Source organism: Lycorma delicatula, chromosome 3 (assembly GCF_047948215.1).
Source record: "Lycorma delicatula isolate Av1 chromosome 3, ASM4794821v1, whole genome shotgun sequence".
NCBI lineage: Eukaryota > Metazoa > Arthropoda > Insecta > Hemiptera > Fulgoridae > Lycorma > Lycorma delicatula.
This window is the reverse complement of record NC_134457.1, coordinates 65,398,028-65,423,214: the sequence shown is the minus strand read 5'-3', so window position 1 is coordinate 65,423,214 and position 25,187 is coordinate 65,398,028. Positions and strand designations below refer to the sequence as shown.

Sequence of the window (25,187 nt, the reverse complement as noted above, 5' to 3'; positions counted from 1 at the left end):
AATAGGCGTACAAGGAAGTCATGTGTTGTCCGCATCATATTTTTTGAATCTGTTATCATAACATTTGTTGATCATATAAAATTAGTTCCATATCAATATTTTGTCAAAGCATTTCTGTAGATAATGAAGATATAATTAAACTGCGTCAAAACATCGTTACACAAGAACACCGTTGGGCATACTTCATAGCAAAAAAATTTTTGTTTTTTGGATGGATTAAATCTGCTTTTTAAACCACATATACAGTAAGACAAAGTATTATTGGGTGTATTATTATTGTATTGTATTACTGAATGCATTATTGAAAATGTATTGGAGACAGTATGGAATTAGAATTGAATGTTTAAAACAAAAGTCAATTTTCCATTACCATTAGAAATAAAAAGTGTGTTTGGTGGAACGGATTACTGCAAGTAAATATAAAGTGAAAAACAGAAATTAATATTTAATTATATCAACAGAAATAGAAGCCTAGGAAATTTTACTGTAATTTGACATTCAGTGAAGAATGGTTCATCGAGGTAAGCTAGTCAGAAAATACTTAGCAATAAAGTAATGAAATTTATGAATTATTCCATCACTGTCTTATCGAGCATTATTAAAACTAGACCATTGATATATTTTATTTTTTGATGGTGAAATATATTGTTACAACGTAGTGTAAGTGGTGAGAATTTGACTGTTTAGATCCGAAAAGAAACTCTTGAGTAAATAAAATTTCGCGATTCATTAAAAGAAAAAGTATATATTTTGTATAAAACTTTAAAAAGTTTACAACTCGCATAGAAATAGCTAAAAAAAGAAATCACAATAATTCATCATTTGTGAAATTACACTTATTCATAACTTATTAGGCATTTATGGAGCAGAAATTTAGCTTTCTTCTATGGCTAGTCCAGCAGTAACCGCAGATATTATTGGTAGATAATTATTGGGTTTTCTTTAAAATAATCAGACTTTTTTTATAAATTTCCAGAGTTACATAAGATTTTGTTAAAATAATTTTACTAGTTAAAAATATGAGTGACATTTTTCTATAAGATTAATATTTTACAGCAACATTAAACATAACTAAGAAAAAGAAAAAGCATATATATATATATATATATATATATATAGAAATACAGAACTGATTTCAATTCATACTACAAATTTCCTTCTTTACACAGAATACATAGAAATTTAGATAGAACTAATCCATTTCTACTCCAAAAATAAATGTTATTTACATTTTATTTTTAATTATATACTCTTGATGTTTTATTAATATTTTTAATAAAATACTCAAATATGAGAATCCCAAAATGATTACAAGAACTGAAAAAAATTGAAGGTTATAAAAAATTTATTTCGAAAAGGAAGAAAGATCTGTTATTTATCAACTAGTCGGCCCTGATGTAGCCAAAACCTGGACCCTCTGGTCTCAGGTCTATCCAGGTGAATCCCGAGCCAACTCCGGGGCCCCCAAGATCTCCCGGGCCCAAGGGACCTACTCTATGGTCACAGTGCTTGCTTCAGTCGCCTTTCCTGTATACCCAGAGGGTCCATCCGCTGGACCCCTCACGTACGATATCCTCAAGGTTATGAAAATAATACTGATAAATAGTAATAATTCACAACTTCACCCTCCTTGGTGGCAAAGAAATAATGAATATTTTTAATATCTTTTAGGGAACTAGGGTCTCGGTCGGTTGCTTAAAACCTTCCCTGTGATACCACAAATGTATCCTGCAAATTTGAAAGTAATCTGAAAGTAAGTTGGTTCTCGCGTGATGGGATTACAAACAGGAAAAATTTATCTATATAATATATATATATTTCCGAATACATGTGATCTGTTAGATCAGAGTGTACCTGATGCATCCAAAAGTTAGTCTTCAACCTACTAACAAATACCCCGTTTAAATTTTGAAAATCGGATGATTGTTTGCAGAGATATTATAAGAGCAACCCACTGCACCTCCCAAAACAGCGCTCCAGGGGCACCCCGTTCGTTGCCAGTTGATTGGTCTAGCCTCCCACGAGGTGCTAGCATACCTCACCACTCTAGCCTCACACGCGGTCCTCACAAGAATCCCATTATTGATAAATAGACATTCTTTTAATTTATTTATTACTATTTTATTTTATTTAACGTAAATTTAATTCTACTTTTTTTGTAATTTATTCATTAGATTGATTCGAATCATTCATTTCAAACCCACCTCGTACAGTAACTCAGACTCACAGTTCGCAGTTCATTAATTCAATTCATTAAATTTTGTGCTTCAACCGGAAAATCCTCCAGTACTACATACATATTACTACATAATTTTTTTTTTCAAGGTGAAAAGCCTTTTATGCCAAGAAACATGGATAAAAATTTGATTGCGATTGATCGCCTAGATTTTTGTTTATCCGAAACAAACAAAAACCCTCTTTCTCTGTATATAATTGTATAGATTTAACGATGAGTAATAAATTTTTTTTTTTTTTATAACATATATCTTTTTTTAAGTTGTTCAAAGCATCTTTCTTAATGAGAAGAATACCAACTGAAGAAAAATCAACCTCTAAATGAAATTCAAACCAGTACATTTGAGTATTTAGTGTTTTTTTCTTGTTATTGTTTGCATTTTATTAGGATGTTTTCTGTAATAAACAAAATGGTATTTTATGTAGAATTGTTAATAAACAGTACATTTAATCGTTTTAATAAGAGTAATGCTTTGTAAATTCTATTTATAACAAAAGTACTGCATTTGTAATGACAAAATGTATTTACACTACGTTTCACGTTGTAGGGACAAAATTTTAAATAATTTTCCTTATACAAACTAATTCGTTTGTAAAAACATGTGAATTTTAATAGTAATTGACTACTATGCAGTTGTTAAGCCAGTTTGAAATAGCTAAAGGTAGCCTGTTTTAAATATGAATTTGTTTAATTTATTATAATGGGAATATTCTACTTATTTAAAAATATGTTTGATAGTTTACTAAATAAATTGTTTGTTTTCAGACTCTATACGGTAATGTGGATAAATTTCATGAATTAAGCAATTAGATTTTGCATCTAATGAAACTGAGCAAGCCGATTTGAAGGTTTAGAATCGAATTGGACTCCATAAGCGGATTATCCTGCTATCAAACCATTGTGGTAAGTAGGTTTTAAACATTAAACTAATGCTTTGACAACGCTAGGCAATTGTCTGCTCTCTTTGTCTATATAGTAACCTCTTTCTCTTCTCGATAGTCAGTTTTATATCAACGTTTAATATTGCTGTCATTCAGTAATCTGACATGAAGTTGTCACTCTATGATTTCTACGTTCCTCTATTATGTTTTACAAACATAACTATTCAAATAGGTAATGTATTTGCATTATTAGCCTTATTAATGAATTATATTTTATAGATTTTTTTTGTTTTTGCTTTATATCCATTTTACCATATGTACCTCACACCATAAAGATTGTTAAAAAAATTGATATCGAGTAATAATTTCTGTAAAATTAGTTTTTTCTTGTTGAACGTAAATCCATGATAAATCCAGTGATTTTTAACCTTTTCTTTATTAATGATCACTTATAAATAATTATATTTTGTTATTTTACTATACTCAAACTTAGAATTTCCAGCTGTTAGTACAGCTTAATTCTTTGACTTTAGATTCAATTTATTTTTTTGTATTTCACTATACTTTAGCAATTAGAAATGTTTAAACTTTAAACTAAAAGTAATACAACTGTAAAATCCTGTTTTGATTATCGTAGTAATTAAAAGAAAGTTATGTTATATAACCTTAAGGAAGAAAAAAATAACCAATTTTTTCTGTAAAGAATTATTTTAAAAAAGAGATCAAATTTGAAATATAATTTAAAACTTGGAAAAAAAATGTTTGCCTTTACGTGATGTATATTCACTTATTTTTTGAAAAAAAGAGTTCTATAATTTTAACAGATTGATTGTTACAGTATTTTTATTTTTTCATCTAAGGATACTGCAAAAATAGCTTAAATATGTAACAAAAAATCATTTGGGAAATTATTTAATTTGAAACCTTAAATAGGAATGTAATTAATTTTATTACGTATAGCTTATATGTGGATGTATTTATGAAATAGAAAAATTGTATTCGGATATATTGGCGACTTTAGGAATTGAGAACTGTATAAAACCAATCAGATGACAATGGAAAAAGACAAATAATTACGAAAAAGATGAATGAAGAGATGGTCGGATTTTAAGAATTATTAAATTTTAATGAATTTTTAAGATAGCTGAATTTGGATAACAATTTTTACTTTCTTGCCATCATTGCTCTAGAGCTACGCTGCAAGAAGGAAAGTGAAAAGATCAAAAAAGGAGCAATCAAAAAATGGGGTAAGGGTTTCTTTTACTTATCTCGACGTTTTATGATTCAGAGAGTATTTTTCGTTTTTATATATGTATGTGCGTTGATGTGTTTGATGCTTAGTGATTTTCGACTGGATTAATCGATTTTAATACTTGTGTGTATGTGGAAATAAGTCGGTAAAGTTTTGGAGTCAATGCCTCCAAGAGGTTGGGTAGTGTATTGGAACCAATTTTCTCAAAATTATGCAAACATAACCCCACTTTATCTTAAGTATGATATCTTACCATTTTTTTTTTAAATTTGCAGCAAAATTCCCCAATAATTGAAAAAAGCTCAATTTTTATTTATTATCTATATTCTAACCGAATTTTTTTTTTCAGAAAAAATTTAGACTAGTAGTAAAAGTGACCCCAAAAATACTTTGGGGCAATATTAGGGAGGGAGCCAATCGAAGTTTAAAAATATCGATATTTGGAATTTTTAAAAACTTTTTTGGTTTATTTAAACTTTTATTAATAATATTAGCTTAAAATTTCGTCATAATTTATTTATTAGTTGTACATTTTTCAATGGATTTTATTTTAGTTCCTTCATTTCATTTAGTAAACGTGGAAAATAAAAAAAAATTCTAGTAAGATTATTTTTGAAGTGGGAGAATAGAGAAAAATAAAACTACCGATTTTTTTTTTTTAATTTTTAGACGTTTTTGTGTTTATTAGAGGTATAATGATAATTTCCAAATAAAACTTTATGTATATTAACCCCACTCTAAAAATAGCGTTTTGGTAACTTTTTTCATGTATCATTATTTTTTCACTATATAAGAAAATATAACAATGACAAGAAAGTATAGCTTTTATTGTCAGGTTTTTTTTAAGTTATATAGTCAAAACTTGAATTCCATGTTCTGATTTTTTTCTTTTAAAAATATTTTTAGAAATTCTCAATTTTTCATTCCTTTGGAAACCTTATTGGAGGGAATGGTAACTGCCAGCACGTTGGATTATAATAGTTAGGAATCTCTATTTCGCTGAATTAACACAACGTAAAAGAATTTTTCATTCTCCTGCTTCTTCTTTTTCTTATCTGGTTCCTACTCTGATGGTCAAAAGTAAAACTAAAGCCAATTTTGAAATCTGAAATTTGTAAATAGGAAATAGCATTTCCTCTGACACACTAAAACTACATACACTTCATATATTTGTAATGGAAAAGAAAGAAAATTTTAAATAATTTAAAAATTGTATTAATTATACTTAGGATGTAAGTTTGAAAAATAATCAGAGGATACACATATTTTAACTTTTTTTATAAATTAATTTTTTTGATGCATTTATTTTTTCGAAATGTAGAAAAAATAGTTATAATCTGATAAATATCTGTAATATCAGAAATAAAAATTAAGAAAAAATTGTAAGCTAAACTGTATTCGAACCAAACGGAATTTTTTTAATCTGATTCCTTGGTATACTATTAAAACTCCAAATGTGAAGTTATAAACCCTTGATTTAAATAAGTTCATTTAACATTTTTCTGTTATTATTTTTTTTATTTTTTATTTTTTGTAAATATATGGAAGATTAATATTTTATCACAAGTCTACTTTTTATTGTTTTTTCATGAAATTAAATAAAAGTGTAAATTAACTGACATTTTAACTTAATTATTTTTTTATTATTTGGTAAATATAATATAATTTGGCTGTTATTTATTTAGGTTATAAAGCTACAAAATAATATGTAACATTTCAGTATTAGTATGTTAATATATTTATGTTAGTTGCTAACGTGTGAGTATATACAAACGAAAATTTTATTATTTTAATTATATTATATACGCATTTTTAAGATCAATTAAATTTTATAGTTACAATTAAGTCATCTGCATTTTTTATCTATTACGGTCAGTAAAATATGCCTTTAAATTTAAACATTTCTAACATAAAGTTTCAACAGAATATCAAAAAGATATTTATCTGGAAATCGAATTTTACGCTCACATGCAATTACTTCAATTCATATAAGATTATGAGAAAGTAAATTTAAATTATTATATCACATTAACGATAACAAGTTTTTTACATAAACAAAAAAAGTTATAACTGAAAAAACTACGGTTATATAAAAAAAAATTCCTTAAACCCGACTGGGCATATCATTTCAGAGATTCAAATATTTTAAAATCATCATAAATTTAACCGAGATAAAATCCAAAATGTTATACATATATAAATAGACCCTTCCATAATTCACTAAGAGATTAAACTACATGTAAAAAGTATAGAATACTACGAAAATTCACACGCTATTACACTTCATGATAACAGTAAAATTCCTAGTACTACGTAGCAAGACCCTATTATTTTCATTTTACAATTATACAGATAAAGGTCATTGTCATGATCTTGGGTGTTTTCTTAATAAAATCATAACAATATATTTACTGATTTACAAATAGATTATAAGTATAGTTTAAAAAAATAACATTAGTTTTATGTGTCACTTTCACATTATAGACTATACCAGTATTGATATCGGTAGGTTAATTAAAATAAAATTTAATAATGCTTTTCCTGTAAATTAATTTCATATTCCTAGCTTATAGTAGGAGGGATGATTTAATTTTCACATCAGAAGAAAATACTACCTTTTAAATGATAGATCGATCCAATTCCAATCAAATTTTAATCTTCCTGTTATTAAAATTAGATTTTAAAATTATAATTTCTACCTCGGTTAAAATTTATATAAACTTTCACTCTCTTTGATAATATATACATATTTTATAATATAATATTTAATATTATAATATTATATAATACGAGTATATACATATTATAATATAATATTTTTTTCTACATGTTTCACCGCATAAATGTATCAGCAGGGACAAGAATATAATGTAATTTATAAACTATTAAGATAATAATAGTTTGCAACAAAAGTAATATGAACTCATAGGAACATTTGCAAATATATAAAAATACAAAATCGCTCAGTTCAAAACTCATAAATGATCATATAAATTTTGAATTTGTAACATATTTGCTACACTGATAATAAAAGACACAGATTAACAGAATTTAATCAGTTCAGGCCTAAACTTAGACCGGATAACACGGCAATTAAGCTTGCGTGCTTCTTGTAAATTTATAGTTTAATACGTAATATTGAAGTGTGGTTTTATTTGGTTTTTTGTAGATAAAACTGACGAAACTTAATAGTGGATAATTTTCATTTCTTGAAGATGCTGACATACTGATGTGGCGAAACCTGTAGGAAAAAATATTCCTGTGACAAATGTTTGGTAAGACGATAATAATGTGATAATAACGATATATATGTTTTTAGTAAAAAAAAAAAAAAAAACACCTCTTGTGATAAACTTGTAAAGTATTTGATTTCGAAGTCGAAATTTTCAGGTTCAAATCCTAATAAAGGTTATTGCTTTTATATGGATTTGAATAATAAATCGTGGATATCGGTGTTCTTCGGTGGTTGAGTTTCAATTAACCACACGTCTCAGGAATGGTGAGCCTGTACTTTTTCAAGACTACATATTTACTGGTACGGTTACATTACACTGATAGGTCGTTAATGACATTAGTTGTTGATGTGACTATATAAACCCACCGGGTTGGTCTAGTGGTGAACGCGTCTTCCCAAATCAGCTGATTTGGAAGCCGAGAGTTCCAGCGTTCAAGTTCTAGTAAAGCCAGTGATTTTTACACGGATTTGAATACTAGATCATGATACCGGTGTTCTTTGGTGGTTGGGTTTCAATTAACCACACATCTCAGGAATAGTAGAAGTGAGAATGTACAATACTGACTACACTTCATTTACACTCATACATGTCATCCTCATTCATCCTCTGAAGTATTATCTAAAAAACGGTAGTTACCGGAGGCTAAACAGGAAAAGAGAGAGATGGTGACTATATATAAAAGTATTAAAATATATATATCATACGATAAAATATAAACAAATGCTGATCAAATTTTTATAAATATATGTACAGTATTTGTATTGTGAGTGGGTGAGTGTGGGTGAGTGTGCGCGCGTGCGCGCGCGAGATTTTATATATATAAATATATTAATTTTTTCTTTCTTTTTTTTTTCTTGTGGAAACGATAACTGCCGTAATTTTGCGCCAATTACTTTAATTTTTTTTCCTAAAGATAACTCGACTCAAAATATCGGTTGAGTTTGTTAACGGCCAAAATCGGACCATGGGATAGAAATGGGGGGACTTTTTCGAAAAAAACAAAAATCGCTATAACTTTCTTATTAAGTAAAATATCAAATTGGTTTAAAGTTCTTACTATTCTTTGAATAAGAACCTAAAACTTATCTCAGTAAAATTCTTTTATATAACCAACCATTGGCCCAGGGGATGGAGAAATGGGATTTTGAAGACAAAAACATACCTATCTTAATCGGTACAGTATCGAATAGGATTGAAGTAGTCGTTAGTCTTCTAATCATTACCTAAAACTTTTGTCTGTAACAATTTTTAATGCGACCAACCCTTATGGCAAGGGATGCAAAATTTTACTGGAATTGCAAAATGGGGCTTGTTGTATGCTAAAAATGTGAAACGTTTTTTATGTACAACCATTGTCGTACTGAGTAAATTTTAAGTTTTTCTTAACTTTAAGGTGGACATTTTTTTTATCCCTTACTTAGCACCGGTGAAATCTAACTTCGCCTTCCGGGGTGCCGAAAGGAACTTTTTTATAAAATAGATCCATTTTAAAAAAAAACACACCTTTTTTAAATAATTAAAATTTGAGACATTTTTTCCAAAATTTTCCGTAGTTTTAACATAATTTATCCATTTTTTAAATAATAAGAGAACATTTTAACTGTTCACTAACGAGAAAGATTTTAACATAATTTCTCTCAATTTTTATTAGAATTTACCTTTTCAAGAAAGAATTCGATAGTTTCAAACTTAGGAAAAAAATTTTTCTTTTTAAAAAGCCTATAATTTTTAACTGAATTGTTTTTTTTATTAGGTCAGATATCTGTTCAAAGTTTTTTATATTTCAAGTGGCCTTCTTAATTTGTCCTAATTGGCTTATTTTTGATAGCTGACATACTATTACAATCCTGATTTACAATCCGAATATTATTTCTGTTGATCAACGTACGTTTAAAATTATAGAAGTTCGAGAGTATATTTTTAATATTATTCTCTCACATTTTTAAGAGCGTAATTCTATGTAATTCGTTTTGTGTTTTTGGAATGTAGAAAGCCTCAGCAAAGGTAGAGTTTTGGAGTCTTAGGTTCTATCTCTTTTGCTACTTCTGAATATCCAAAATTTGTTAAAAATTTAAAAGATAAAATTGACCGATAAATTTAAACTTTAAATTTTTAAATATGTCGATATATATTTTTAAATATTTCTATTTAATACTTTCTGTTAACCTTAGTAGCCACTAAGTCTTAATACTTACTAATCTAAACACCCCCTTTAAATGTTTCAATTTTACTATAGTTTTACCAGTATATATTTTTTTTTATTTTACATGAGAATTTTCAATGCAAAAATATATCATCAGAATAATCTAAATAAATTCGTTGAAATTTTGCATTTTAGCATGAAATATAATCTTTTATCCAACGGGTTCAAATTTCTTAAACCCGTTTGTCTTATTTTTCAAAATTGGTAATCTGCCATTCGTTTGTTTTCTCGTTCAGGATCAAAGCCAACTTTAGCACGCTAATTACATTTACTATTCTCGAGGTGATTATGTTTTAAACTTAAACAGTTAATTTAATCTAAACAATCCAATTACACTAAATACAATTTTATTTTATTCCAATTAAATATAACTAAATTTTCATAGACCTCCACTTTGGTCAAGTTGCTCACAAAATGTAAATGATAACGCTGGAAATAGAAAGTTATAAATTAGAAAAGATATTTGGTCAAAAACAAAGAATCGAAAAAATAAATAAGTAGTTAAAGAACACACGTTTAAATGTATAAAAATTTAATGATACTTAAGATGTATTACAAACACTTTAATATATACATTAAAAAAAACTGCAATATCTCTTTTTTCGTATCAAAGGTGAATTAATTTGTTTCTGTATACAATCTTTCTCATGGTGAAGAAAGGGGCTTTCTTATGGCAGTGACATATCTAGTAATTCATCACAAATTCAAATGACATCACTTTGCTGATTAAAAATACAAATCAACTCGCAGATCAGCGTGATAAAATTGGTTCAAATTTTTATTTATATAGAAAATTTTAAAATGATTCCCTTTTAGTTTCTAAATTCATTCGGCAATCGCTATCTGGTCTTACAATAAAACTAACGACATAACTTCAGACTAATTCTGAAAAGAAGTTTTAGAAAAATATTCCATTTTATTTACTAATATAGTCGTTTTTACTTTTTTGATAACTCTAAACTATAAGAATCCTTCCTTAATTTAATTACAAATAACTTATTCAAATAAGTATCCCGTGTAATCAATCAACAATAATCTTGTACTAAAATAGTTTTTTTTTTTCACTGTCATATTTAATCTAGTAAGTATGCATTATGCTACTATTTGAAAGTTAAAAATAAATCAGTATTAAAATAAAATTTAAATTGAGGAAAAAATCAATAATTACGAAATTAGTCGTTTCCATATGGTTGATAGTTTTTGTTTTTTTATATTACAATAATAATAACGTCAGACATTACAGAAACATACACTAAAGTTAGACATAACCGTTTAACAGGGTCTACCCACCGGCAGTAGTTCATTTGAATATAGAAGAGTCGAAGTAAGGCTGCCCCTCCATCACTTGTCTCGTAAATGTCTGATCAGATCACGATTAACCTACCCCTGCGTCAACACACCATCCCCCTTCCTTTACTTTTCGCCCTTCGTTCTTAGATCACCCTACATTGTCTCTTTCCTCTCCTTTTAGTAGCTTTGAAATCCGATACATTCTATCTCCCTCGACGTTGATCAAATCTCGTTCTACAATTACACTACATTGAGATCTTGGATAGGATATTTTGAATAAAGCTGTTTCCCGTTTTAAGCTGAACGTTTTCTTTAGAAATTTAACTGAAAGACTTAACTGGAAATGACAGGTCAAAATAGACTCAATTCTTATGCTTAGCACGTTAAATGAAATTTAACAATCGTATATCTGTTCTCTATAGTACCTTCTCTTTCTATTCTACGTCCATTTAAATTTTAAATGCATAAAGATAATAGAATGAGACAAAATAGCTTATTGTGTTTTCACAATAAATATCTAGTATTATTATACTTATTTGAAAAACGTAATTTCCGTTTACCTTAATACTACGATATTACAAATTCAGCGTATACTGTTTCCGACCGTTCACTCAATATTTTTGAATAATATTATAATAAAAAAAATAGACTCGGTTAATTTGTTAAATTTTATCTCTGTAATTTTTATATTATCAAGAAAATGGAGAAAATTGGAAGTTGGTATTTGAAATATTTGTTCTTTTTTAATTTGTAACAGTATGAATTTATTCATGAATTCTATCTTTCGCGTTCCGGAAATTAAAATTTATCTCTACAACTGAAAATACAAAAAAAATTGATTCTTTTTTTAACCATAATGTTTAACAAATTTTTTTAACAGGAACAATATTTACAATTTCTATAACCGATAATAGAGTAAAGCCAGATGCTTCTGCTCGTAATAATATAAAAAGCGTATCAAATAAAAGAGAGAAAATATACCATACTAAAAGAGTAAACTAAGTTAACTTTTTGTTATATCTTAATAAAAAAAATTATAAATACATTTCCTACATCTGTATAACTCAAATAAGATCGCAAGTAAAGATAGAAAGATTTTATTCTTACACGCAAGAAGAAAAACCTCAAAATTAAAAAAAAAGAATTGTAATGTATTTATTTTAGTCATTCATAAAAAGTGATTCTATCACTTACTGTTGAATACTTTAGATGAAATGATTAATGTTAGACATTTTAATTTAAAAATGTGTTACTTTTATAATTTTTAAAAAGTGTTAAATTCTAGACGAAAAGTGAAAGGAAATGTTACTTTAATATTATAAAAATAAAGATTAAGTAAAACCCGGAAGGAATTTAAGGTTTATTTAATTTTGTCACATTTTGAAATCCATAAGATAATATCTGTAAAAGACGAAAACTTAAATAAATACTGTTCATTTACTTGTACATATTACGAAGTACACAGATCACTTTTACTTGCTCAGCTCATTATTTGTAGTATATGGTGCCGGTTAATTAAAAAGAAAGTAAAGAGATGTTTTAAGTTTAAATTGCAGTTTATCTATCACATTTTTATATTTAACATTATTTTTTAGATATTTTTGAAGACTATACTACAATTTTACATTCTAATCCTTTTGTAATATTATTTAAACATTTTTAAAAACATTTCCTACATTTGTATAACCCAAATAAAATCACAATAAAGATAGAAAAATTTTATTCTCACATATCATTTAAAAATGTATTATAGTTCATTTTTAAGTTTACATAATTTACGTTAGAGTTTAACCCTTATTACTTAATTTTTTAAATAAACTGGGAGAGAATACTATGTTCTTTGTGACTACTTCATGTTTCTGTCTTGACTGCTGTGTGGGTGTGTAACACCTGGGTGTTGTGGATGTTAGAAGCTTTGTCCTGTCTTCTGCAGGGTTCTTGTACGATGTTGTCGGTGTTTATATTTGACGTGCTGTTATGTGTTGCTTCCAGTGGTTTTGTTTGTGTAATGTGTAACATTTGTTGGTTGTTACAACTGAGTAAGCGGGTGTTCCTCCTTTTTCTGATGAAATGTTTTTATAAACAGTACTTAGAAGGGGGGGAAGCCAGTGGTGGAGGTTAAGTCGGTAGTGCGCAGGTATACATACGCCCTTGGTTATAACTGGCGGAACCTGTTAGCGAACCCGACACTGCATAGGCGCCCCCGTAAATGGGGTTCCTCCACCTCTGTTCTTAAATGATTGGCTTCAATAAGAATAAAGACGGGCTGTGGGTTTTGCAAAACTATTTACATAAGAAAGAAGAAGTCCATACAATATCATGATTGAATATACTGCCCGCCAAGAAATCAGATGATTTTTTTAATAATATTTTTACGTACAAGGAAATATTGTAATCGCGTAAAATTTCGCGATTACATCTTCCCTTTCGATTGCAATCGACTTGACCAAAAATGTCCAAAGAAATCCAAAGAATTTGGATTTTTGACTTTTTCTTAACTGCAGTAATAAGATCTTATTGAGAGATTTTCAACCTAATTGATAAGTGGTACTTATTTTCATTGGTTTCAGACTTATAGCCAAATAAAGTTTTAATTAATGAAATATTCAGTCTTACAAGAAGGCACATCGGTTCGAATCCGACTTCATTTCCTTTCTTTAACTTTTTTTTTATTTAAATGTATTGATTTATTAATACATTAATAAAGGTAATTATTACCTTCTGATTGTAAAAAATATTTTACAATAAATAATAATTCAATAATAACAATAAAAATTTTTAAAAATATGAAAAAAATCTGAAGTTATTAGTGAAATAAAATGATATGTACTTTTCATTTTAAAAGAATGTGTATAAGTAATTTAATAGGCGTACAAGGAAGTCACGTTGTAACCACATCGGATTTTTTTATATAATGATAATAAGTAACAGTAATATTTTAAAAACATGTATATAACTAATTATTGTATATATTGTAATTATTATATGTTATTTCTGTAATTAACAAAGCATTTTAAACAAATAAATCTAGAACTGAAAAACTACGAAGAATTGGTAAGCTTTGAAAAGAAATACAATCTTCATTTTGATAGGTATGTAAAATAATTAAACCTTGAATACGTTTAATCTTGAAATAAAATGAGAGCGTAGTATAAGTAAGCCTTGAATAAATATAATATTTAACTGAAAAAGTGCATAGCATAAGTAAAATATCCCTTTTGAACTATCCCTTTTGTACACATACCTTGAATGTATACCTTGAAAATATATTTTGTAGAAATTGATATCTTAAGTAAGTGAATTGCTTGTACACATAGTAAAATTCATTTATACATGCTGTTCACATGGATTTCCTAAATAAGTAAATCGCTTTAATGGCAAAACCCGGAATATATATACAATAATATAAATGGATTTCTTAAATAGGTAAGGTATTCTGATTGGCATTTTGATATCCATAACAGATACTAACTTGTCTGATCCTGTAAAGTTTTTCACTGTAAAGGAGTATTTTCGTCTGATGTTAATACTAAGTCTCCTATACAGATGTTCCTCTTAGGCGTTTGTCATTTGTATCTGATTCAAGTGAAGTTTCGACTAATTATTCCAAATAAATTTTGTAAATTTTTGCATTCTTGCCAGCAGCCTAAACGATTAATAAAAATTTCAATTAAATCAGGGTCAGAAATTGTAGTGAGAACTGATCCAATAAGATAGTGTCCGGATGTTAATAGTTGTGGATCTTTCAAATCAGAAGTACACCATATAATGGACATGAATTTAAGTAATCTTTGTGTAAATATGGTGTATAATTCTTCAAATTTAAGAATAGTTTTTTTACGACAGGGCGAAGATAAATTAACACTTTATGTCGTTTTCCCATAACCCACCAAAATGCAGCATTGAAGAAAGAATAAGTGACCAATCTATTCTTTTGGAGTAAAAAAGGACTAAAGATTTTATTTGAAGTTCTTTGATTTAAAGATTGAAAATAATTCATCGAGAATGTTGTTTGCAGCCTTAAGGTTTTAAAATTACTCGTTTAATATTTTAATAAGACTGAGATAGAACAATGTATTCTTAAATAATTGGCTTCAAGAATAATAAGAAGCGGTTATGGATTTTATAAAACTGTTGACACAGAAAAGAAGTCCATATAATATCATGATTGAACAAACTCGGATGAAGGATGTAATTACAGAGATGAAGTTAAAAGTTCAATACAAAACAAAAGGAATGGAGAAAATTATCATATCACTCAAATGTGTAATGACTAAATGAAAATGAGTAACTCTGAACTAATTTTACTTTTTATTCTGTTTATCCACCTACCTCTATGGCAAAAAGGTAGCATCTGTAAGTTTCTTCCGGAAGAATCTGAATTTAAATCACGGTTGGGCTAAGTATTTTTTGCACCGGCAAAAATCATCTGATATAAAAAACAGTTAAAGTAGTTTTAATTGGGCTGTGTAGGTCTATAGTTACCAGATACGTAAATAAATAAATAACAAAATGAATGGGTATATTATAGATTTCCGTTGAAATTTATAAAATATATTATAAGTGAATTGTTGAGAATATTTTATGCAATAATTATTATATATATATTAATTATTTCCACAGATATATATATATATATGTGTGTGTGTATGCGTGTGTGCGTGCGTTTGTGTGTGTGTGTGTGTGTGTGTGTGTGTGTGTGTGTGTGTGTGTGTGTGTATGTGTGTGTGTGTGTGTGTGTGTGTGTGTGTGTGTGTGTGTGTGTGTGTGTGTGTGTGTGTGTGTGTGTGTGTGTGTGTGTGTGTGTGTGTATCTGTGGAAGCAGTAATATATTGTTCTTCTTCAGAAAATGTTATTTTATTATATTCTGTTTTTAAATTCGCAACTTACTTTGAATGAACCAAGATTTTTAACAGAGCATGCCAGTTTGACATTTCTTCCTGCCGGTACGGTGATATTTTCTATTTGTTCTACAAATTCCGGGTCTTCTGTGTTTCCTGAAAAAAAAAATCCCAAATTAAAATAATTTATTAGAATGTTAAGTAGTGAATCAGTTTTTTTTTTAAATTAAAAATATATACATGTTTTATGTTAAAATATAATTTCTTTTTTTAAATTTCCTTAAAAAATTCCTTCCTTAAAAAACTTTTCACAAAAAATTTTTTTTTAATTACCTCCTAAAATTCCTTCCTCCTAAAAAAAAATTCCTTAAAAATATTTTTACAGATTTCATATTCACTTACATCTAAGAATTTTAATGATTACTGAATTTTAAAAAAAATTCAATATTTAATGAATTTCAATTTTATTATGCTCCATAAACATAACATACATCAAATTATCTATTATAAATAATGGAAGATATTTCTAATAATTACGTATTCCAGTATTGCACATTCATAGCATTTTATCTTAAATTACAAATAAATGTAAAATTAATTTGAAAACGATATAAATGTAATTTCTAAACTTTGCACTTTTCAAAATTTTATTCAATAGTCCATGAAAATTAAACTGTAATTTTAATAGGTAAATTTTGAATCCAACGTAAAAAAATATTTAAAAATTTAAAACAATTTATGTTTGGAAAATTTATTCTTTCCTAAATGAGTCGAAAAAATGTTATAGTGTTAGAGATTCAAAATTTACACCAGTGGAAAAACTATTTTTGTGATCAGTCGTAAGGTTTGAATTACCTAAAACACTCTAAACCTTATTTCGCTAAGGTAGAAAAAATATATTTATGAAAAAATCTGCTTCATTTAAAATGTGTAATTTAACATTCTGAATTACGAATATTAGTCAACAACAATATTTATTTTTATAATTTAAAATTTTGTTCTGATTTTTTTCACTATTGAAAAGTAAATTAATAATATCTGATTACATTTAATCAATAAACTTTTAAAATTAAATTTTAAATTCTTTGATAACTTTAACATTGTTATAGTGAACATATTTTTTTTTCACGTTGTAATTAAAATTTATGTAGCATTATATAAACAACTGGATGAATTCCTTTGAATTAGCGGTTTTAGTTTGATAACATTTCTTAGGAAGGGTATCATTCATAACTTCTGGAATGATAATTTTAAAGATTAATGCTTCAATACGGAGCGTGTCTCGGCTCATTGTATAGCAAGTTCTCATTAAAGCGAATTACTCTTTAATGTTCCGGGACCAGTTTTAAGGCATTATTAATGTCTCCTCTTTTGTTGACTAGCTTGATTTCTTTCTTCTTGTTTTAACTTAAATTAAAAGTATTTTTAGTTTAGTTTTATAACAAAAGAAAAATATTCGCTACATTAACTCTTTAGTAACTTTTTCGATATAATTTTTTCTAGAAACACATCATGACAATTTAATCTAATTAAAAAACCAAAATAAATACTTATTACAATCGGAGGATTAGTCTGCCTGACTGGAAGAAAATTACTATTATTGTGGGCTTTGAACTTGTTACGAGAAATTATAATTTGAAATGTAAACAGTTTATGAATAGAACTAACGTTTACTTCTAAATATGCATAATCTCTTCAGAAATTATTGTAATGTAATTAGTATCAGCTCCTATTGTTTTGGAAATTCCAGTAAATATAGGATGTCTTTTCGAAAGATCTAATCTCTTTGGATGTTCGCCATTAAAATCGCCCCCAAATAAAATTTGTAAAATTTTAGTTGTATCAAATAACGGATGGTAATTTTACTCACCGTGAAAATGCATGGTTGCGAGTCTAAATTTTGGGTTAGTGTGAAGTGATAATGTCGTACATTAAATGATGATGGGACATTCTGTTAATATATAAAGACATCAAAGCATGATGGTTCTCTAATGACAAAGAATATTTATTGTTTTTAGGTGAAAACATTTTTAAGAGTCATTAAGTATGTGGGTATTTTTCATTATTTTATTCACAAATTTATTATTTACTAATTTATTTAAAAATTAAAGTAGTGGATTTAAATATTTTGACGAATAATCGCTTTTATATTAAAATTAATATCAACTTTTAATTCGAAAAAAATTAAAACTCATTTCACGATTTTTTTTTGTTTAATATGTTCTCAGAAAATCCTACTTAGCAACCACTATAATAATTTTTGGATTTGTTTTTTTTTTATTTTAATAAAAAATAGGTATGTTAATGTAAACATTACATTAAAATCTGAAGTTCTTGTAGATTCAAGATTTAAACGATATTTCTAAATTTCCCACAATTAAGCGAAGGCTTAAATGTTTTCCTTTCGTGATAATAAAATTGAAACTTATTTTTAGAGGATACTAGTTTATATACTTATTTTTTTTTTTTAATTTCCTCTACAAAAGAAAAACAATAATGATAAAATATTTACATTGATTTTAGAAAGCAACAAAACTTTATTCTAAAAACAATATTTTGGACTATTTTTATAAAAATTAATTTGTAAAATGCTTTACGGCTTGGGAGTAAAATTTTTATATTAATCTTTGCACTTTGAAAAGCCTTGTTTACAGAAAAAGGATTCAATTTCAAGGGGACAGTTTGAAACAGTCAAAAAATTAATAATTCAGTTTTAGATTTTTTTCTGTTAAGCCTCCGGAACCACCGAAAGGTATTACTTCAGAGGACGATATGTATGAATGTAAATGAAGTATAGTCTTGTACAGTCTCAGGTTGATCATTCCTGAGATGTGTGGTTAATTGAAACCCAACCACTAAAGAACACCGGTATCCACGATCTAGGATTCAAATCCGTATAGAGTAAATATCTTTACTATTATTTGAACCTTAAAACTCTCGACTTCAGTTTTAGGGAAGTGTTTTTGTGGAAATTATTAAAACAATGAAATTTTTATAGTTTAGTCACCGTCTGGGTACGGTATTTTCTAAACAAACATTTACTCTCCAATCTTATCATAAAAAAGGAGAAATCACTCAGGTCAATTTTCTTAATATTCCTGAAATACAAAGCAATGTAGTCGCCAGTATATTTATATATCAATAATTACAGAATTACGTAAGCGAGATTTTGCATTTTTCAGCTCAGAGTTATCGGAATGACAGAAATAATTAGTTTTCTAATAGATTACAATATTTTCTCTATGCTGCAGTACAAAAAATCTGGAAATTAATAAACATTAATTTCCAGATTTTTTGTACTCCTCCAGATTTTTTTGTCCGTATAAAATTTTATTTATTAGAGGTAAGAAAACTGATATTTATTTTTTTAAACAAAAAAAAAATGTATTCTTTAATTTTATAAGATAGATGTATAGGCAATACATTCTTTTTAATATCCTTTTACTTTCTTAGTGATAGTTTAGATAGAAAATTTAGTTTAAAAAAGTATAAATGAAACCAACAGGAAAATTTATGTAGTATTTAAACAAAACATATTTTATTAAAATCAGAAGATTAGAAATAAAACCTAAAAATGATAATATAAACTAAATTTTAGTAATAGCATATTACGCTAACTCGCACGCGCGTATGCACAAACAATACCACAAAGAATGAAGCTAGTTACATAAAGAAATTCTTTTATCCTATTTGTTTATTTTTTTTAAACATATTTTTCTTAAAGAAATTCTGTAAATAGATAATGAATTGATTAGATGAACCTTTATTTAATCCAACAAAGAATTCTGCTAAGGAAATTTAATTAATCAGTAATATCCTTCTGCTTTTTTAATGAATGGTGAAACAAAAATCATATATTGTAAAAATAAATATTTCTACTGATTATACGGTTTTTATTGTTAAACTTTACACTAAAGATAAATTTATTTTCTAAATAAAATAATCCAGGGTTTAATAAATAATTTATTCCTGTACCTAGAAACTGAATTTGATATTTTTTGCTGTAAAATTTTTTTGTTGGTATTTTATATAATCGTTTACAATAACATTACAGGTAAATATTTTCCAAAAGTTTAATTACATTTAATTTATGCCTATAATGTAACTTGTGTACCGTAGGCATTACCACGAAAGTGTATGCAATATTATAAATTAGTGTTTTACTTAAAATTGCGAGGTAGTTCCATGTAGTAGTGAAAGGGGTTAAGAGAGGGACGCGGAGCGATGGTGTTACGAGCTTTTTGTTTATGTGGGGACATGCCCTGGCCTAACGAACCTCACTTGACCTGGCTGGGTTAGCCATGACTACGCAACTTGCTGTTCAATTAATTTTGCCTACATTGTGTACCGTTTACCTCATTATAACCCTGCACCTCCTCGTTTGTCTTCTTCAAAATTTGTTATATGTAGTGCTCTTGTAAATATAATCTTTTAAACAACTTTTCCTACGAAATATGCAATTTTATACGGATTGTTTATGGTTCGTTACCGTGTGCATTATTTTTAATGATAGCTATATTTTAATATTTTCCCTTGTTAAAGAAAAAAATATATAAAATTCAGTAATCATTCAGTAGCAGATTCATATTTGCTCCAAACAAATTCTTCTACGCTATAAATTTTCATTTAGCTAATCTAGATAAAAAGTTTTGATTTTTTACCATCGATAAAATACTATCAAGCGATTTTTTCAAGCATTGTATATTTAAAATAAAAATATTCACTGTATATTCCAGACCTCCATAACATTTTACTGGAAAATTGCAAAAACTCTCCTTTTCAATAATGAATACATAATAATTGTTCTCTTTCGTGGGAAATAATATTTACATAAAAATGAAAAATATTGATTACTTCAATATAATCTGTTATTTAAATATAAAAAATTGAAATTTTATTAATATTTTAAGAGTATTTTATTAGCTACAGGTTAAATACGTTTTTTTTTAAATCTTTTAAATAAATATCATAAATTTTGAAAATGTTTAGTTTAATATTAAAAAAATAATAAAATAAATTATAGAGGAAATAATTGAATAGATTTATTTTTGAAAATTCTCTAACTTTTACAGAAGTAAACAATTACTTTATTTATTACTCTACTCTGTAAATAATGTAACAAAAATGTATTAAGTTAACAAATGTACTTCATAAAAAGAGTATTATTAAATTTAGATAAGTTAAGCTGTACTGTATAGAGATTTTAAATTTAATAAAATTGATATGTGAACTAATGTAAGATGATCTATTCCTGTTATCGTTAATTATAACTCTGATTTAATAAAATGATTGCTTGTTGGTAAATAACAGAATTAAAAAAAAAGAAAAAAGCAGTTTTATTATACTATTCAGATACCACAAATTAAGGTAGTTAAATTTTTTTTATAATATTGTTCTTTATTTTAAAAATTGTTTTAAGATGTGGATCTAATTAAAAATTTTAAGCAACCAGATAAAGATTAAATATAAAAGAATAAAAACAACTTTAACAATAATTTGTTTACAACTGAAAATTGACTTTTGCATGTAATTAAAAAAATATGTACATTCTTTAAAAATGTAAACTAAATGCTTTTGAAACATTTTAAAGCACAGTTAAAACATTTTATATTTTTTATAAATTTAAGTAATTCAATCTTAAAAAATGTTTCATTTTACAAGAGATGATGATGAAAAAGGGTAAGTAGTAAAAGCGTAGCAAGTGAAACACATTTTCTTGTTCTTAAACCAAGGACTAATGCAATTTAAACTCTTGCAAAGTAGAATTTCCCTCCGAAATAGACCCGGAATACTTGACTTTAGAACTTAGGAACACATTATTACAATTGAATCTACCGCATCAAATATCTAAATGTATCCCTCAAACTTCTCATACTTATACATGCAATGAAGGTTTAATCATACATGCAATAAATGAGTCAGATATGTATTTCTTAATTACCGTCTTGAATATAATTTTTGAACTTATGTTAAATTATATATCTATTTCTTTACCTTCTATCAAAGCTATTTACGATTTAATTGAGAATATTCTTTTCTTATTATAACAACTAATATTTGAAAAGTTATTCAATGTCTCTTCTTTTTTTTTTAATTTTTAGTAACAAATAATCAAAGGGGTAACAATTCTACAATTATTTATGAACTAAAATATAATAAATATAAATCAATATAAATATAATTAGTCAATTAATATTTACAAATTTTACTAATCTATGAACGTATCGTTTAAGTCACCATTTAAGTTACACGATGAACACTTTAAAATTGGTTTAACAAAAATCAAATGAATCTTCTCTGATATAAAAACCAAATATTTTTTAAATACCGAAGGAATACGAAATTCAAATAACTAAATTATTGAACTTATTTTTAAAATACTTTATTCGTTTTTAAATCAAAAAATTTAATTAACAGAAAAATCTTAAAGCGAAGTGTTTATAATTATTCATTCTGTGCTAATGACTGACTGGGAGTCAAATAACAAGCGACATTTCCTGGTTTTAGATAGAGAAAAGATTATTATAACAGTTAGTTGTGATTAAAAGCAATCGAATAAGTATTAGGTGTATTAGTAATAAGTATTAGTAATAATAAATAAGAAATTGTAGTGAGAAACTACAATCAACTCACGAAAGTATTGTGCTAGATTTACGAGCCAAACACTTCAGTAAAGATGTAGAGTTTAAAAAAAAAAATATATATATATATATATGTGTGTGTGTGTGTTAGATTTATGAAAGGAGTTGTTAATTCAATACTAATGGGAGACTGGATTTCCACAGTAGAAGAAAGACCTAAGAGAAAGTATAAAAACGAAAAAGATGACGAACGTAGAGAACTGTGTAAACATATAACAAATGGTATTCAGAAAGATATGAAAAATTGTCCGATTAATTACTAGAACCTGTAATTATTTCAGAGGAGAATCTATACTGTGAGCTAAATTTCATTAAACTTTGGAAGATTTAAGCAAGAAAAAGTAGTAGGAATTGATGGCATACCATCTGATTTAATAATGTGTGCGAGAAGAACAGGATTGAATAAACTTTACACATTACTAAGCAAAATATATGTGATTAGAGTAATAATATTACAAAAGGTAAAACTTAAGAGGAAGACAACACTGAAATATATACAATAGAACTATCATGGATGTATGATCTAGATTTTAAGTACATATAAGCAAAATTGGAATCGTAGAGAAAAGAAATGGAAAATGTCATCAAACTAATGTCTTCTAACCAACTACTCCCAAACAATAATAAATATTTAACATCACTTTAGATAGATAAAGTTAAAAATATAAAAATAAATAAATTTTACAATATAATCAAAAAAGTATATAACAATATCGATAAAAAATCTTTAATAATACCATTTAAATTTATATACACATAGTTCAGAGGAGTGGAATATAATCAAATAAATTGATGAATAGAAAAATTCGTTTTATTATTACTCAATGTACAAGAACATGCGGTTAGCATTAAATGCACTTCAGTTAACATTAAAATAAAAATGTCATATATATGACATAATACAATAATATTTATTTTATTTCTACAATGTTTCACGTTCATGATAAATGACTATTCTATTTTTCCCTTATTTTATATAAACTCTTTTAAAATTTTTAATAAGTGTGTGCGCGCGCGCGTGTGTTTCTGTTTATCTCTCTCCCTCTCTCTCTCTCTCTCTCTATATATATATATATATATATATTCATTCCTGTAGTATTCTAGTGATAATATACTCTTCACTAAATGATCGGAACGCGACTACGGAAAACCACTGGTTCAGCATCTAATGAAAACCGATAGGTTTAATATTTAAATAAATATCTATCAGCCTGATTTGTCAATCAATCTATTTTTTTTTGTTTTTCGTTAGATATATTGTAATAACTTTAAAATTACATTTCTACGATAGTTTGCGATTCATTTAATAATCAAAATTGAAATTATGAAATATTTTTGAATGCGGTTGTAGTTCTTTAAATTTATTTTAAAATTATGAGATAAATCAGACGACGATGTTTCTGTTCTTTGCAGAACTGATTGATGTTTAATATACGGTGAAATCGTTATCTTAGATAGTATTATAATTTTTCTTAATGTGTATGTTGCAATCTGTTCAACTAGTGAACAATAAGAAACACCCACATGGTCCAATGAGGTGAGGATTATGTAAGAGACGCAAATGAAATGTAGTACAGCACAAACTTAGGCCGACCATTCCTGAAAAGTATGGTTAATTAAACCCCAGTTACCGTATAAAGTTCAAATCCGTATAAAAACAATCAACTTTTATCAGGATATGAACCTGAGACCTTCGAATTCGAAAATTAGCTGTTAAACACGTAATGGTAAACTCGTAGAGTTTACCATTAGTCCAGCCTGGTGGGTTAGACAGTGAATAACGGTGTACTTTAGTGGTTGGGGTTCAATTAACCAGACGTCTCAGGAATGTCGGCCTGAATCTACACAAAACTACACTCCATTTATACATCATACATATCACCTTCATCTCACTATGCAATAGTGAGGGGGTTGCTTATTGTTAATTAGTTCAACAGACTGCAACGTACAGATCAGGAAAATAAAAAAAATAAATATAGACAGTTTTTAAAGTAACTGGAAAATATTAGAGTTGATTTCCATTCCAAAATATTTAAAAAAATTAATTTCCAGATTAGTACTGAAAAATATATTACAAACTAAAAAAAAAAAAAAATAGAAATTTTTAAATTGATATATTGTTATTATTCAAAAATATAGATAATAATATTATTGCTGCAGATCTAGTGAAATTATTCCAAGTGCTGCGATGATAATCAGCACGATCTCCGTTTTAAAACGCCAAATTTTTCTCACCTTTATTCACAGAGCTCGATATTTAAGCTTATCTGCCGTTTTAGTTGCTAGATTAATATCATATGATCTCTCGACATCAGTAAGTAGTCAGTGCCTCTTTTCAAAATCGATAACAATCAAATCAGATCTATTATCACTAATCCTCCGGTCAGTGTATGCAGGTAATTCATAGGTTATCGTGTATAGCTCTATAGCTCATTGCTTACTACTACTTCCAGTCGATGGGTTGGATGGGTATTACAGGCCTTTATATACTGAGAAGTGTATATTATACACCTTATTATTCTCTCATTAGATATTCGCGGTTAGCAAGTTTTGGATATCCTCCAATTACTTAGTTAATAATTATAGCCGCATTAGTAGTACTAAGAG

The 25,187-nt window shown here is 27.1% G+C and overlaps 1 protein-coding gene across 2 annotated transcripts in view; it reads right to left on the bottom strand.

The window, feature by feature from the left end:
- The window catches only part of LOC142320904 (lachesin-like), a 573,872-nt gene that overhangs the window by 330,674 nt on the left and 218,011 nt on the right, over nt 1-25,187 (bottom strand). For both annotated transcript variants that reach the window (XM_075358883.1, XM_075358884.1), the window contains exon 2: nt 15,989-16,095. In XM_075358883.1, coding sequence (XP_075214998.1) covers nt 15,989-16,095 — 107 coding nt within the window. The remainder of the gene's footprint in view (nt 1-15,988; nt 16,096-25,187) is intronic.